This window comes from Solea senegalensis, linkage group LG19 (assembly GCF_019176455.1).
Source record: "Solea senegalensis isolate Sse05_10M linkage group LG19, IFAPA_SoseM_1, whole genome shotgun sequence".
Lineage (NCBI taxonomy): Eukaryota > Metazoa > Chordata > Actinopteri > Pleuronectiformes > Soleidae > Solea > Solea senegalensis.
In genome coordinates, this window is record NC_058038.1 from 7,753,207 (window position 1) to 7,768,286 (window position 15,080).

The 15,080-nt window shown below is 41.7% G+C and overlaps 1 protein-coding gene across 3 annotated transcripts; it reads right to left on the bottom strand.

Moving 5' to 3' along the window:
- Positions 1-1,257: 1,257 nt before the first annotated feature.
- si:ch211-51c14.1 (protein kinase C and casein kinase substrate in neurons protein 3) lies at positions 1,258-14,810 on the bottom strand. 3 transcript variants are annotated; one of them, XM_044051669.1, is made up of 10 exons: positions 14,709-14,810; positions 10,993-11,060; positions 6,564-6,720; positions 5,787-6,022; positions 5,385-5,540; positions 4,744-4,919; positions 3,879-3,999; positions 3,723-3,793; positions 3,552-3,631; positions 1,258-2,854 (listed from the first exon to the last, which is right to left on the bottom strand). In XM_044051669.1, the coding sequence occupies exons 1-10, from the start codon at positions 14,719-14,721 to the stop codon at positions 2,745-2,747; spliced, it is 1,188 nt and encodes a 395-aa protein (XP_043907604.1). In that variant the 5' UTR covers positions 14,722-14,810; the 3' UTR covers positions 1,258-2,744. The 3 variants fall into 3 exon arrangements, with proteins under 3 accessions (XP_043907604.1, XP_043907607.1, XP_043907605.1); XM_044051672.1 differs by lacking the exon at positions 14,709-14,810 and adding an exon at positions 13,484-13,744; XM_044051670.1 differs by lacking the exon at positions 14,709-14,810 and adding an exon at positions 13,008-13,370.
- Positions 14,811-15,080: the final 270 nt, after the last annotated feature.

Here is a 15,080-nt window from a genome sequence, read left to right on the forward strand (position 1 = left end):
CTACTGCTTTATCTTTCGCACGAGGAGGAGTCAATTAGTCATGGGACAATATACAGTATTAAAAACACTTACGATAAATGAAGCGCGGACAGTATCTTTTATCATGAAATCACGAGTCCTGTAGTCACAGCTGTGATTTGATCCAGTGACCTTCTTGCTGGGAGGCAACAATGTTAGCCACTCACATATTTGCAAGAATATGATTGTAATACACTTCTCTTTAACTGAGTTGTTTTATATGATTTGTATACAGCACTGTGCAAAAGTCGTGCGGCACAACGAGCTTTGATGTTTTTATGTCTGGGATCACTGATTGCAATAATGGGACTAAAAGCTGGTCTTTTATATAAGCAAGCTGTCAGTGTTGCTAATATATTAATCTGGAGTAATAAACTTTAAGTTACATTAATAAGAATTCCACTCCAGTTTTAAGAGCCAGGGTCGTGCTATAAATTTGTTCCAATAAAGTGATTTGTTTTTCAATAATTCTACATTTATGGTCATTACAGCCTGACCATACAGAATACAACAACTCGAACTGCACAGTTATCTGATATGAGAACCTGGTGGAGACTGAATGCAGAGCTGAAAGAGAGTACATTTTGATATGGTTTGATATCAACGTCTTTTCAGAGTGCAGAGTGGCACGAACAAGCTAGACGAACAAGCTATCATCTAACTAATCCACTGTCTGTCAAAATCCTTGATGAAATACCATCACAGGCTCAACAGAGGCTTTGTGATTCACAAGCAAACTGTCATGAGGTGAGCAAATTCCTTCCACTGTGACATCATCATCCCCTTCATCCCCATTTACCGCTGTGGAAACAGCAGTGAATTCCTGTACACTGCTTGTGTGTAGACTGTAGCATGTGTGTGAGGAGAATGTAAATGTGAGGATACCGAGATTTATCATTGCACTCATTCATCGCGACTGCAGGCTGCTCTGCATGGCTGCTTTTGTGGCGGCATCGTCGAGTGACGTGGACGCAGCTCCACTGACACGAACACAAGGGCTTAAAGTGACTGTTGTGTGCGTGTGCATACAGTGTGCATACAGTGTGCGTGTCACCTCTATACATATAAATATCCAGAGGCAGAACATGATGACACAGTGATCCAACAAGTCACTCTTTGTCTCTTTCAAATAAACACGCACGTACGTTGTCATTCTTTCCACCACAAATGCAATAATCCTAATTCCATAACGGTGCTACACTTTAGAAATTGTATTTTCTGAAGACAAACACAAGACGATTTGCTACAAAGTGTTTCTTGTGGGCATATGCATAGTTTTTAACATGACAAACACATACAAGGATACAGAAGAAGGTGAAGGGCAAAGGCAGATCCAGCAGATTCTTACTTTGGTAAAGCAACAGATGATTAGATATAACACACACACACACACAGACAGACACACGGACAGGAAAACTATTTGTTCCCCAGTTTGTATCTTTAAGGAACAGCCTGACGAGGAGAGAAATGTGCCTGTTTGTTGTCACACTGGGAAACTGATGAAAACTAGTTTCTTTTGTTAGCCCCAAAAAATAAGGAGTAGTCCTTAGGGGCCACCACTCATCTTTATTTACTCATTCAACAGACGTTGGAGTCATGTTTCTTGTTACCTGAAAAATATAAGTCAAACATGCTTTATCTCTTTTATTTCTGTGTCTTCTTTATCTGCTTAATTGTCCCCTTTGTTCACTCACTGTGCCACGTCTTTTTGTTTGTTGCTAAGAATGAAGTGCACAGAGGCATTTTTAGAGCTTCTTAATGAAATCAGCCGCCTGCTACAGACGACATCAAGGCCACGAGAGCAGTGGGAGTGAGGCTAAATAACAGCTGCGGGGCAGGAAATCCAAAACAATGCATTGACATATGCAATCAGGCTCCACCGAGCTGAAAGTAACCACAGAGGTGAGTGATAACTCTTTACTTGCCTCTCTGTGATCACCCCCCACCACCACCCCCTTCACCCCTTTCACATACACGTAGTCAAGTAATTCATAATTGATGAGAACCAACGACAAACGACAACAGCATTTGATGAGTTCCTGGAATGTCTGTTGATGCTGTTTGGGACTCAGTGACCCCCTCCCCTGCACTGGACACACAGAGATAATGTTGATCGTTTTTCTTTTTTTTTTACTGAGACAGCAAATAAACACATTCCTCTACATTTCAAGTCTGTTCCTACAGAAACACAGGCCATTAAGCTGCATCCATCATGCTCACTCGCCTCGCCTCAGATTAATTATGATCACAGCATCACTTTCTTCATATGCTGTGAGGCCTTTTTGTGAGAATCTTAATAGAAATATGATGAGGTGCAAAAAAAAAAAGAATAATAAAAACGGCTAAAGTAGCAGTCCTGTAATGTAATTTCAGCACCATAATGGTTAGTTATAATGTACCTTAAAAACCCAGCATATGTAACGTAACATGCTTTTATACTAAAGCATTGCTTAATCATTATGGCTTCAATACAAGTGGTCGATGCACACTGTATATATTAAGATATTTGTCAGCATCCTTCAATAGATTTCACAACCTGGGCACCGTGTGAGCAAATCTCTCTAAGCTGAAATATCCACCTGTGACGTGTGGTCACCTCCTAACAGACCACGTCTTTGACTAACAGCTGCCAGGTGGCTTTATTTTTCTGACATGTGTCCAGGACTGTGACTTCCACAGTGAAATAAACCATGTGATGTTTCATTCTCGGTGCACACGTGACAAATTTACACCACCTCCACGTAGTTGGCTGGGTAAAGCCCCTCCCACCCGCCGTCCTTCATGCCCCGACACCAGCCCTGATCGTCCTCATCCTCGACCTTCAGAAACTCCTCACCTGCAGTGACAAACACACATTTCATAATCTTTTTTTCTTGTTTTAAATAAGAGCTGCAAACAATACATATGTATATATATCCACTCTGCAAAACTCAATTATTTTTTGGTATGTACTGAATTTACCAGTGTCAAAACTGTGCATTTCAACCAACTGCAGACAAAGATATTCAGTTTCTTGTCAACAGAAAACCAGCAGATGCCATTTGAGAAGAAAAGACTTCTTTAAAAATATAAGTGAACTGCTGGACTGCAGGTGAAGCTCTGCAAAACATCAGAGACCTTTTCAATATACTGTGTTGTGCGGCTGCAATCAGAATGAGCTATTTTTAGACTATTTATAATTCTTTTTTACATTGTTTTATTAGAAGATAACTAAATACAGGAAACATGTATTAAGTACTGAAATAACTTCTTATTTTTTAAGGGGAAAACAGCATCTATAGGCTAAAGTGTATAAATGTGACATCCCTTTAACATTAAAACAATCTGACCCTATTACACCAGTTTTATTCACGATGTGCTTGATGGAAAGCATGAAAACACCTTTCAGTAACATAATTCCATTCAAAATACCAAAAATCACTAAATTCAGCCGTATAACAAAGTTAGATTTTATGCACCGTTTTACAAATGATTGACAAACAATACTAATCTATACACACCAGTACATTCCACAGGTCTGACGTCGTGTTTACCTGCTTTAAAGGACAGCTCATCCGTCTCCTGGCCAACGTAATCATACAGAGCTCTGACTCTCACGCCTCCGATCATCGCACTGACACGAAGAAAAAAGACAGACAGGACGTCACATGAGTGAGACAAACATACACACGTGTCATCTGTCTTTCTTCTTCACACAAACTCACCTCTTCTCTAGTGTTCCTTTCTTTTCCACATCCTTTTTCCCTTTTTTGTTCTTCTTATCAGGGATCCAATCCTATTGAAATAAAATGGACACTAAATGTTTAAATGCAGCCCAAAAATAAGACACTTCACAACAGAAAATGGTGCAAACGACAAACCTGGAAGTGAGGCCAGTCTGTGGGCATTCCAGGCCCGTGGGTGTTTTTCCACCAGCGAAGGTCCTCTTGCTCATCGATGGCCATCAGTGTGTTGTGCAGCTCATTGTACACAGCTAACGCACTACGCGGGCAGGAGACATTCAAAACTGTATTTTAACCCTTTAACCATTTCAACTTTTAAAAAAGAACGGTGAACTTTTGGACAAAGTAGCTGGGAGACGTTAGTGACTTCTCTTGTGGGGTAAATATCCTGACAGGTTTATGCTGGGCATAATAAACACGTCACGCAGGGATGAGCAGTGTATTAGGTGACAGCTGGGTGATTAATGGTATGGCATACATTTCTCTAATGATCATACTGTAATAAAGCATTTTCAGTTCATGATGACAAGAGTATTGTTCGAGTATATTCTCAGCAAAACAAATTGCCCCTCTGAGATATGTTACTGTATTCCACTCCTCTTCTCTACAAGCCTCTAATTCAGTCCCATGCTTGCTGTTTGTACAGCATCCACCCTAACAATTAAACAGTTTAATAAAAGCAGATATTTGCTGTAATTAACCCAACATGGTTCCTGTAGATTTGATAAAATAATTAAACCGCTGTCTTGCTTTTACTTCCTTTATCAGAATCGAAAGGAGTCGGTGAGAAACGCTGTGATAATCTGTGGAGAAAATGGCTTTTAATTAGCACTAAATTCACTCCAGCTATTGATTCTAACACACTCGGCTCTAAAGACACAGCAAGGCACGAGGCAAGGAAACCACACATTTAAATTTGGTTCCAGTCGCTTAACTTCAAACACCAATCTTCACCTCATCAGCAGAGACAGCGTCTTAAGGATCCCGTGGCCGCGTGTCTCACCTCTCATTGTTGGTGATGTCCAGATGTGTGTGGATGGAGAGGAAGGCCTGTTTGAGGAAGACGATCCTTTTCCGCTCCTCCTCCTGGGACTGGTCAAAGATGGACTCCATCTCCTCCATGTAGCGAGGAGCATAGCGGTTCACCTCCTCTAGGACTTTCTCGTAGCGGGAACGAACCTGCGACACAGTAAAATATCATTAATACTAGATATGGACAGTATTGTTAAAAATGTTGTGTACTCACTGGCTGGTATACCCTAATTTAGCCCAATACAACAACCTTAAATATTCTTTATCTACAGAGATGGAAAATATTCACTTCATAATTAAATTCATCATTTTATAAACAATTCAAGCACATTGACTTTGGTGCATGTTTTTCTTTAGACATTTTCAAAGTACGGAGCCAGAGAGATGACATCTGGGGAAAACAATTAATAAATCGCATGATCCCAGACTCCGCAGCAAAGACGATTATCATTGCATCTTTAAAACCTGAATGGTTTCACAGTTTTGATCTTCTATGCTTCTAGATTCAGTGTTTACAAACTGATTTTGGGACCCACTCTCTAAAAACATGCTTCAGAGTGCTTCTACTGGTCAAAAAGCACAACGGACACCATTTACAGAACAAACTGGTACCTTCTCAGCCTCCTGTTGAGCGATCTCTCGCTCCTCCTGGATCTTCTTTTGTTTGTCGATGGAGATGTCTGGGTTTCCCTGAGCGTGTGCATCTCGCTCCCTGGCTATGTGCTCTTTACGGCTCACCTTATGGTACGCCCTCCTGGCTTTATCCAACTGAAGAGGAACCACAATGTCCAAATGTTATTATATCACCAGCAAACCTGTGCAATCCTTGTATAACTCCTAGAATAAACTCATCCTTAAATAGCAATGTATTAAGTCCATTTGGTCTAAATATAGATTCTTCTTCTCCTCCTCCTTCAGTGCGCTCAAATAAAGCAAATATTTAATGGGCTCATTGTCTTTGTTTTGTTTTACTCCACATCTAAAACTATACAGCAGAAAACTGTGAAGACAGACCTTCTTAAGGCGCTTGGCCCATGGTTTCTGAGCACGTGCAAAGCCTGTCTCGGTGTCCTGAGACTCCTTGAATCCTCCAAATAACTTCTTGTGGAAAGTGTCCTTCTGCCAGGTCCTGACCTTGTCTCCGTCCTCTGACACCAGTGAGCGGCAGATGGAGGCGTGTAAGGAAGCCAGCCGGTCAGCAGAGGACAAAAAACACTGCCAGGCCTTCAGAAGAGAGCCGTACAGAGGAGCTGATGGAGGGAGAGGATACGTTTGTATTTTTTAACTTTGCAAATATTTATCTTCTCTTATCACAACACATACACATGTATGGACAAAGGTATTTGAATTCAAGTGTTTCAATCAGGCTTCGGTTTAGGCCTCTTGTCGCCAATGAAGGACAATCTTCACACTTCTGCATACCGAGACATATTGGACAATGCTATGGTTCTAACTTTGTGGCAAAAACTATTAAGACATGATTTGATGAGGTTGGTGTGGATGAACCCATAAAGGCACCTTTAGGATGAACTGGAACAGAGATTGCGAGCCAGGCCTTCTCGTCCACCATCAGTGCCATGACCTCATCGATGCTCTACAGAATGAATGGGCACAGATTCCCATAAAAACACTTCAAAATCTTCAGGAAAGGCTTCCTAGAAAGCGTGGAGGCTGTTGTAGTTGCAAAAGGGTGACCAAATACTTTTGTCCATATAGTGTATGTTTAATCCTCACTTATGTCGTCATCATGGCGTCGACATAAGTACCTGAGGTGGCGGTTACTGTACTTACTGGAGTCCACCACCGGCTTCCATTTGTTGCTCCATTCACTAAGTTGCTGTGCGTACTGCCTCTCCACCCGAGCTCTCTCTTGAAAACATGCCACTATGTCATTACAGGCCTGGAAAGCGTCTTCTGTCCGCTTCACCGTGCGCTGATAGTTCCCAGGCTGCCAGGACACAAAGAGAGAGAGGGAGAGGTGTGAGGTCTCCTGTTCACACCAGATAAACAGCAGGAGGAGGAAGGCGAGAGGACGTTTAAAACTCAAAGTAAAAGAAAATGTGTGAGAGTGTGTTTAAAATAGTGTTCGATACAGACTTCTTTGTGGATGCACCATTGCAAATTAAAAGACAGTGAAGGCTACACACAGCTGCTCACAGTTCATTTCTGGCAGAGTAGAAACAGCATCTGCAACATTAACCGATTTAGCACAAGAAACTAAAAATATAACGTTTTCCAGTCAGCTCTTGATTTCACTCTTGTACTATCTTACACTCAATTTACTACTGTTACTACTACGACTATCATCTCATCATCTCTGCTTCTAATAGTATTTTATACTAAGTGCCATTCTTTTAAGGAGATGGAGTCAACATTGAAAGCGTAGCTTAGCATATACAGTACATACAAAATAATAAGTTGCCTTTAACTGTTCCTGTTTTTAAATCTCTTTTAAAGGCACATTTGTTTTCATTAGCTTTCACCACAACGTGAGTTGAGCTTTTGTTCGTCTTGTTTTACTAATTCATGTTTGTGTTGTTTTATGGTATGTTTATATGTCTACTTTGTCAACAACTCTGTTGTTTTAAATGTGCTTCAGAAATAAAGTTGGATTGGATTTTACAGGCCATCCATTGTACGACCAAGTACATCTGAAGCAGCAAAGACTCATCTTTATGCTAAGCAAACAGGCTACAACTACATGTTATTTCTAAAAGGTTGACCCAGCCCAGCTCCATGTGTCCTGGTAAGTTGTGCCAGTTAGCAAGTAAGCACAAAACCATGAGCTGGAATAAACCTGCTCCATATTAATATCCGTTTCATCTTGTACAACTATAATTTCTACGTCGACAAAAAGAGAAGCTACAGTTTTAACAGTCACCGCTGCAGCTCAGTTTGTCATAACAAGGTCTAGCTTGCATCCTCATCTGTGACACTGCTGTAGCCGCCTTAAGGTCAACCCCCACGTGCCACACGTGACACTTTACTGGCACTGAGTTTCCTGTGGTGAAGTGCGACGGCGGTGGCAGTAGTGTGGGGTGTGGTGAGTGGACATGAGGACAAGGCCCTGACCATAAAAAAGCCAGATGGAGGACAGGAGGGCAGCGACGGCAAGATCCTGAGTGTAATAGCATATCTGAAGCAAGTGTGTTGTTTGTGGATGTGGAATCTGGAAATCTCTCTGCAATTTTCCTGGCAGCCGCCGTCCGCTCCTACTCAGCACTCACTCCTACTCTCTTCTTCACTTTCTGTCAAACCTCTTGTTCATTAGTCTCTGACATATTCACACAGCTGCTGGTTGAATGAACCTGAGGCCGGCACATGTTGTCATGTTGTGTTAAATCACCTGAGGTAATGCACTTATTGTAAATACTACAAAATGACTTTTATATCACGGGCGACATTTTCCCTTCTCCAACACATTAGCTGTGGAGCTCCAGTTACTGCATGTTGGCTCGTTGGGATGGTTTAGGATCTCTACATAAACACCAGCTGTAATGTCACTCGTTACACCCACACGTTGTATGTCCACTTCATAATCCATGCTTTGACTGTTGGCATACACTAAATAATTACACAGTGCTTGGCGGTGCATTTTTATTCCCCAGAGTAACATCAACTGTCCTTTCACATGCACAGACCACAGATCTTTGCGATTTTACTTACAACTGAAGGGCATTTGTATCCGGTGGAACTCTTAATTAGTGGATAATGAAATGAAAGTGCACCGTAAAGGTCAGTCACTTAAGTCTTTATATGTGGAAAGAAGATAGTGAATGCTGGCGGCACTTAGGCCAAATTAGCAGGTTTTCAGCCACAAATGAATTCAATGTATTCCTTTTCTGACCTTTCTGTAAAGCATCCAGCTACATACTGTATGCATCATTTAAGGTAGTTGACATTTGTATTTGCTTAGGATTTAACACTTGTATGCATAAGCTAAGTGTCACTCATGCTAAGGTGGTTTAAAGTAAAACATGGAGCAAAGGTGAAACCGTAAAGCCCAGTGTGTCGTTGTAAGTTGTATGTATATATGCAAACAGTCATTTACGAGAATCAAAAAAAGGTTTCATTTTACAGAAAATCTAAATCGACTGGGGGTGCTTCTCATCCGTGCCGCCCCCTGCTCCTCCTTTTCTCCTTTCTTTCGGCCTCTGTTGTGGTTTTCACTGAATCTCCTCAGTCCTCGTCTGAGAGTTAAATGGAAACAGCTGAGGAATCCACTTTGAGGCCAGAAGCAACGCTGCAAAGACTCAGTGGGCCAATCTCTGAGGCAGATGCTAATCTGCTACCAGAAAATCTAGTAAAAATGTGTCGTCAAAGAAAATGGCCAACGGGCCTCTGCTGAAAAGTCCCATTTCCCGAGTGTACCTGAATATAACGCCGCGTTAGTCCTCAGAACCATGAGTTGAACGTCTTTTATTTTATTATTTCTCGTGCCATTAAACTGGGACATTTTCAGGATCAGGCAGCTTTTTTATCAGTTTTCCATATAAAACATTGTGAGTGAGCTTGTGTTAATCAGGAACGATGGGAACTGTGGTGAGACTGTAGCACGTTTTTTTCCCCCCATGTTATACAACATGTTCCTCTGTCTTTGTTCTTGTTTTGCACATAAAATTCTAATAGTCTAGGCCAGTGTTTCCCAAATGTTTTATTTGAGGAAAGACGACAAACTACTGCGACCAGGTTCACAATATAAATGATTCACGAAAAGAGCAAATTTCCTGTATGATATTACATTTCTGACTATTCTTAACTGCTATTCCTACCACAGCTAATATTATTTTGAAGAGGTAAAGCAGGTTTTTCTAAAAGACCTATGTTTAATGAATGAATCACTTCATCTTATACTTTAATAAATCTCAAGTAAGACTCTGGAAAAAAAAAAAGTTTTATTTATTTACCAGTGGGTCCAGATCCAGTGTTAGTATGTGTAAATAAGAAAACTAGAAAAGGATAGTAACTAGTAGCAGAACTAGTAGTTGACATTACAGTGAGATGCAATTGTGCTTTAAATATGGTTTTAGACACCATTTTATGAGACACTGTGCGGCACTAAACAACACATTCAAAGGTGTCCCCATAGAAATGTTTGTCTTAATAGATGCAGATAAAGCTTCCTGCAGAATAAAAACACAATGATGCTCTGTAACAGCAGCTAACACTATCCATTCAGTCCATCTGTCGGAGCTGCATATACATATACATCCACACGCGTCCTCTACAGCAGCGTCATTGGTAGCATCACGACAAACAAAAGAGCTAAACTTTGCAGTATAATGACAGACAGGAAAAAAGCCTGGAAACAAATGCAGCACAACAGGAGGCTGCCAAAATTACAGGAGGGGGAGAGATGAAAGTTGGGCGGCACATCGAGGCCAACGGGAGACGAAGCCCGCATTAAAGCGGTGGCACACTCAAATGAGACACTTGGGCACTTTGGATGTCGGAGGTGTTTACAGCTTTAAAACATGATGGCTAAAGTGATCCAGTGTGTTTGGTACTGCCGCTGAAGACAGGAACTGGAGATTTATGGGGCACAATAAGTGTATATGAGTTTGGTCTTGTGCTGTTAGTGTCATCCATCCTGTGTTATCATGCTCAGTAAAATCTCAATGAGCAGCCGGCATTTATTGGATGTTGGCTTCACTTTTCTGTACACGTTTGTTGAGCTTGGTTGTGGTTTGTCTGCTGTTTACACATGAAATGAATCTTGTTCAACATGGTGGTGGATAACCTGTTTTCTGGCACAGCAGCCAGCAGCAAGAAATAAATACCAAGTTGTGTGGTATAAGCAAAAACCACACGTTCAACATCCCAAGAGATGTCATCCTCGTGCAGAGTTCTTAGTAAAACAACGGCAAACAATCAAACACTTAATGAGCCGAAGACAATGTCAAAAACCTTCTCTGAGTGCAGTTAAGCCCGAGTGAGGGAATCCAGCGTGCACATTAGTCATGATTCACTTTTTTAAAAAAAGCACGGCCTTGTTTACACTGATGTGTAGCCTGAGCGACTAAACTGTGAAGTCTGTTTTGACTGGAAGGTCACAGAGACTGGAGCGGTGGAGGCAGAAGCTTTATCTCGTCTATCTCACATCTCTCTCTCTCTCTCTCTCTCTCTCTCTCTCCCCCCCAAAAAGAATTCAGAGCGATAAGTTGACAAGGACAGACACGATGTGTTGCTACACATAATGCAGCAGAACACGCGTTCTTACCATCCAGAAGCTGCGATTGCTGGCATCTTCGGGGCTGGAGTCTGCTGACAGCGTCGACATCCTGTTCTCTGCGTGAGACAGTAAAGAAAAAGTTTATGACTTTAACACTGGAAATAAGTGACTATTATTATGAGAGTTCTGCTCTTACACTATTTATTTATTTAAACCTGCTTTAGATATTACCATTCTTCTTTTGTCTGAACTCCATTTTGAAGCTTCCACGACTGAACACACCAACCTTTATAGACCTGGTTTAGACGTGTGGGCTTTGTAGATACAGTATGCACAGAAACGTCACCAAAGGAAGGTTTTGACAGCTTCCAACATTTGCTTTTACGATCCTGCCACTTGTTCTTACTTAGGGAACAAATACACGATAGACTCACATCACGCGGTTGATCAGTGTAACATAAATACCCAAGAATAACATTCAGAGCCAAATCACAACCAAAAATCCTTCTGCATGGGAATCCGTGACGAGTCACACGTCCATAACAGGAAGCCACTTCCTCTATAAGTCCCAGAGGGTTTATTTAGTCAGACATATCCCACAGTCCTGTCAGGTCAACTCAACATCGTTCATTAATCTAATGGAAAAAAACACACACAGAACAATCTTATGTAGAGTCTGTGAATGTTTTTGACTCTTGGCTATTTAAATGATGTGTAATCTTACAGTGGGTCTTATCATCTGTTTAATCTGTGTTCATGTATGTACACAGTGATGTGATATGTTATAAATAAAGCACAAACACTTCAGGTTTCTAACTATTTAAAAAATAAATAAATAAATATGTGATGAGAAAAGCTCAGTATTCCCTGAGATAAATGTGCTGTTGTCTACACTTGGATTTATAGTGATGCGTTTCAGTGAGTGCATCATTTCGTGGAGGCTTTGTGAAGCCATTAAAAGAGGAAGGTGACGTGCTCAATAAATTTGAAACCAGGAGGTGTACAGTAAACCGAGGCAGCATCAGCCAGGAAGGCCTGTCCTGTCCTGTGCAGCATGAGCACGCTTTGAAACATGAGCGATCCTAAAATTAACAGGGGCTAAAGGTCAACACGCATCCTATAATTCACACTTCATTTCTTCCCGTGCCGGTGTCCCCCTCTCTCCCCCTCTCTCCCCCTCTCTCTGCTCTTATTATTGCAAAAAAAGACACACCTGCACACTTGTTCAACAAGCAGCAGACACGCGCTCACATGGTACGAGGTCACAGTCACAGCATGCATCTGTGACCACGATGGCGCTCACTCAGTTCCACTCAGACTAAAAAAAGTCAACTTTTCCAGTCAAATATTTGAGCACACAGCAGTTTTGGGCTCTGACCTCCGTCGAGACAAAGCCCCCATGTCTTGTCTGTTTCTTCCTCCCTGCAGCCATTTCTCCTCATGCTCCTGTTTAACACACAATTAGATTCAATGATTTTTCTCCCTGCATATCCTGCAGTTCATGGGGCATCACATGCCTCCACTCCACCCCACCTCGCCGGAATCTTCTTCAGTTTTTCCTTCTGCTGTTGTGTCTCTGAAACTGAAGCGTCTGAAGATTACACAACATCCAGATTCACAGGAGGTCACAAAAATAATGAATCACCCCCCCACCCCCTTTAACCCTTGACCTAAACTTCCTGTCCCGTTGCTGACTGGGGTGTAACTGTGAAAGAGTTTTCACAGTGGGGGTTGAGCTGTCTCCAGTGTTTCCAGCCTTATTAAGAACACTGATTTTTTGATCTAAATGAAAGAGTTTGCTTGTAAATTAATCCTCTGGATTAGCCGCGGTCCATTGCACAACCTCTTAAATATGATTGCATGCTCTTTATAAGCAAGCGAAAGTATTCTCTACGGGATTGAAAACTGTTGACCACATGAGCCTTTTTAAAATACGATTTCACAGCTTTAATGTTCTCTAAAAATGTCTTTGAGCTTCAGGTGTTGAAAGAAAGTGCTCCAATGACATTGCGTACGACTGAACTGCCTGGTAAGAACGACAGAATTCACACTGTACAACTCACCACCAACAAGCACAGATTTAACTCCACCATGGGTCCTCCAGACTTTTTATGATCTCCTGTATGTCAGACAGGAAATTTGTTCCCCCGGCTTAAAAAAAAGAAAAGAAGTAATCCTGCAACTTGCATTAAACCAGACCTTTTAAAACTCTGAATTCACCCTTAAGAGAGAAAGAAAAAAAGAACTATGACCAGCTAAAGCTGTAGCTCATTTGGGTTAAGGGAGCCCATCTGGAGCTTCCAGCCAACCAAACTCTTTCACCCCTCGACTCTGCTCATTCCCTGGCACGGTCACTCACTCCTCCCCCTGTCCCCGTTTCATCTGTCACACATAACTCAACACACGCACACATGACAGAGAGGAAATATATAGTAACAAATGAAGACAGAACGCAGAAATAGGAGCTCAATCACTCCATCCGATCTCTGTGAAATGCAACCATCGAGGCAGCCAAGAAGGCAGCCTAATGACTTCTTACCTCTAGTGTAGTTGGGGCCTCTCTCTCTACTCAACACCCTTTTCCCTCTTTGGTTTGGTTAAAACTCCCTCTGCAATCAAATCTTTGTGTAGACTTGCAGTCTGCTTTTCCCTCCTGACTTCTTTGTACTCCTCTTCGCTCTCTCAAAACTTTGATTTTTCCACTCGTTTCTAAACAGCAATGCTCCTGCTCTTCCCCTTTCTTTGGCCCACTGTTTGTGTCAGATGAGTTGGCTTCTTTTTTTTTTCTTCTCCTTCTCCTCCTCCCTCACAGCCTCCCTCCCTCCCACTCTCTCTCCCCTCTCTCTCTTACTGTCTCCCTCTCTTTAAAACAGCTGCAGGAAACTTAGTCTCTTGTTCATTGTGCTTCACCACTTGTTGGAAACCGTCTCTGGTGTCTCTGCGTTCATTCACCTCCCTCAGAGCAGCGTTAACAACGCAGACCACACTGTGTTGTTTTATGCGTGTGTGTGTGTGTATGTGTTTGGAGGTAAACAATAACTGAGTCACCCAAGCGGAGCCTGCATGTGAATGTGTGTGTACGGTTTAATAGGCCCATTAGCTTTGTTTTACTATTTTACAAAGAGGCTCAGAGCAGCATGACCAGATAAGGGGAACTCCATCCCTCCATGCTTGTCTTCAAACCCATTTTCCGTCCCCACAACATTCCCCCCGGGACAGTTTGGTACGTCTGCCTCCACAGCTGGAGGAAATATCCGGTGTGGGTATATATATACACATATATATACATATATATATATATATATGGTGTGTGTGGATGTGTGTGTGTGTGTGTGTACAGTCAGTGCTGCTTTGAAGTAAGAGGCCCCCCCGAAGAACAGTTGCTCAAACACACCACACTGTACCCGGCGCTTGGTGACATAATACTTTATGCTATGCTGAACTTGTGCAACTTTTGTCATGTCCGAACATGCCATGTAAATAATGCTACGCCCCAGCTGCAGCCTGCACTCAGAAAATAACAATCCTGTGTTGGTAATCCTGTAATCAAACGTTGGAAGGACGGTAGACGGATATCATGGCAACGCTGGGAGATCCTGTCATTAAAATGATAACTAAAAAATGTAATAAAGTGGGAAAAGGTCTCTGTTATATGTTAAACTTGCATTAGTAAGTTAGATCACAAAAATATAAATAGATCACAAAATGTTTCAGTAAATCACCAAAGGAACTGGAACAGAATGGAACGATTGGTTGGTGCTTACCTTTGTGCTTCATAATGATGATGTTTACAGTTTTCCTACAGGTTTTCAGACATGATGTCAGTATCAGTGCAGCTGTACACACCAGGCTCACTTCACTTGGCTTCAAGCAGCTTGTGTTCTATGTTTTCTGAAAGTGGAGTTTGGATGAAGGGAGGGACATAAAAAATGACAGACACAGTCTTTAAGTTAAGGTTAAAGAAAATACTGTTTCAGTGAAGGAACATTGTTGCTCTGATCTGTCAATTATGATATTTTCTTACCCGGACCACAAGTGGCCCCACAATAGTGTTTGGAGAAAAAGCATTTTTAATATATTAAAGAAATCTAGATCTCTATAGGTATATCGTTCAATATCTAAATAGTGTTACGTTT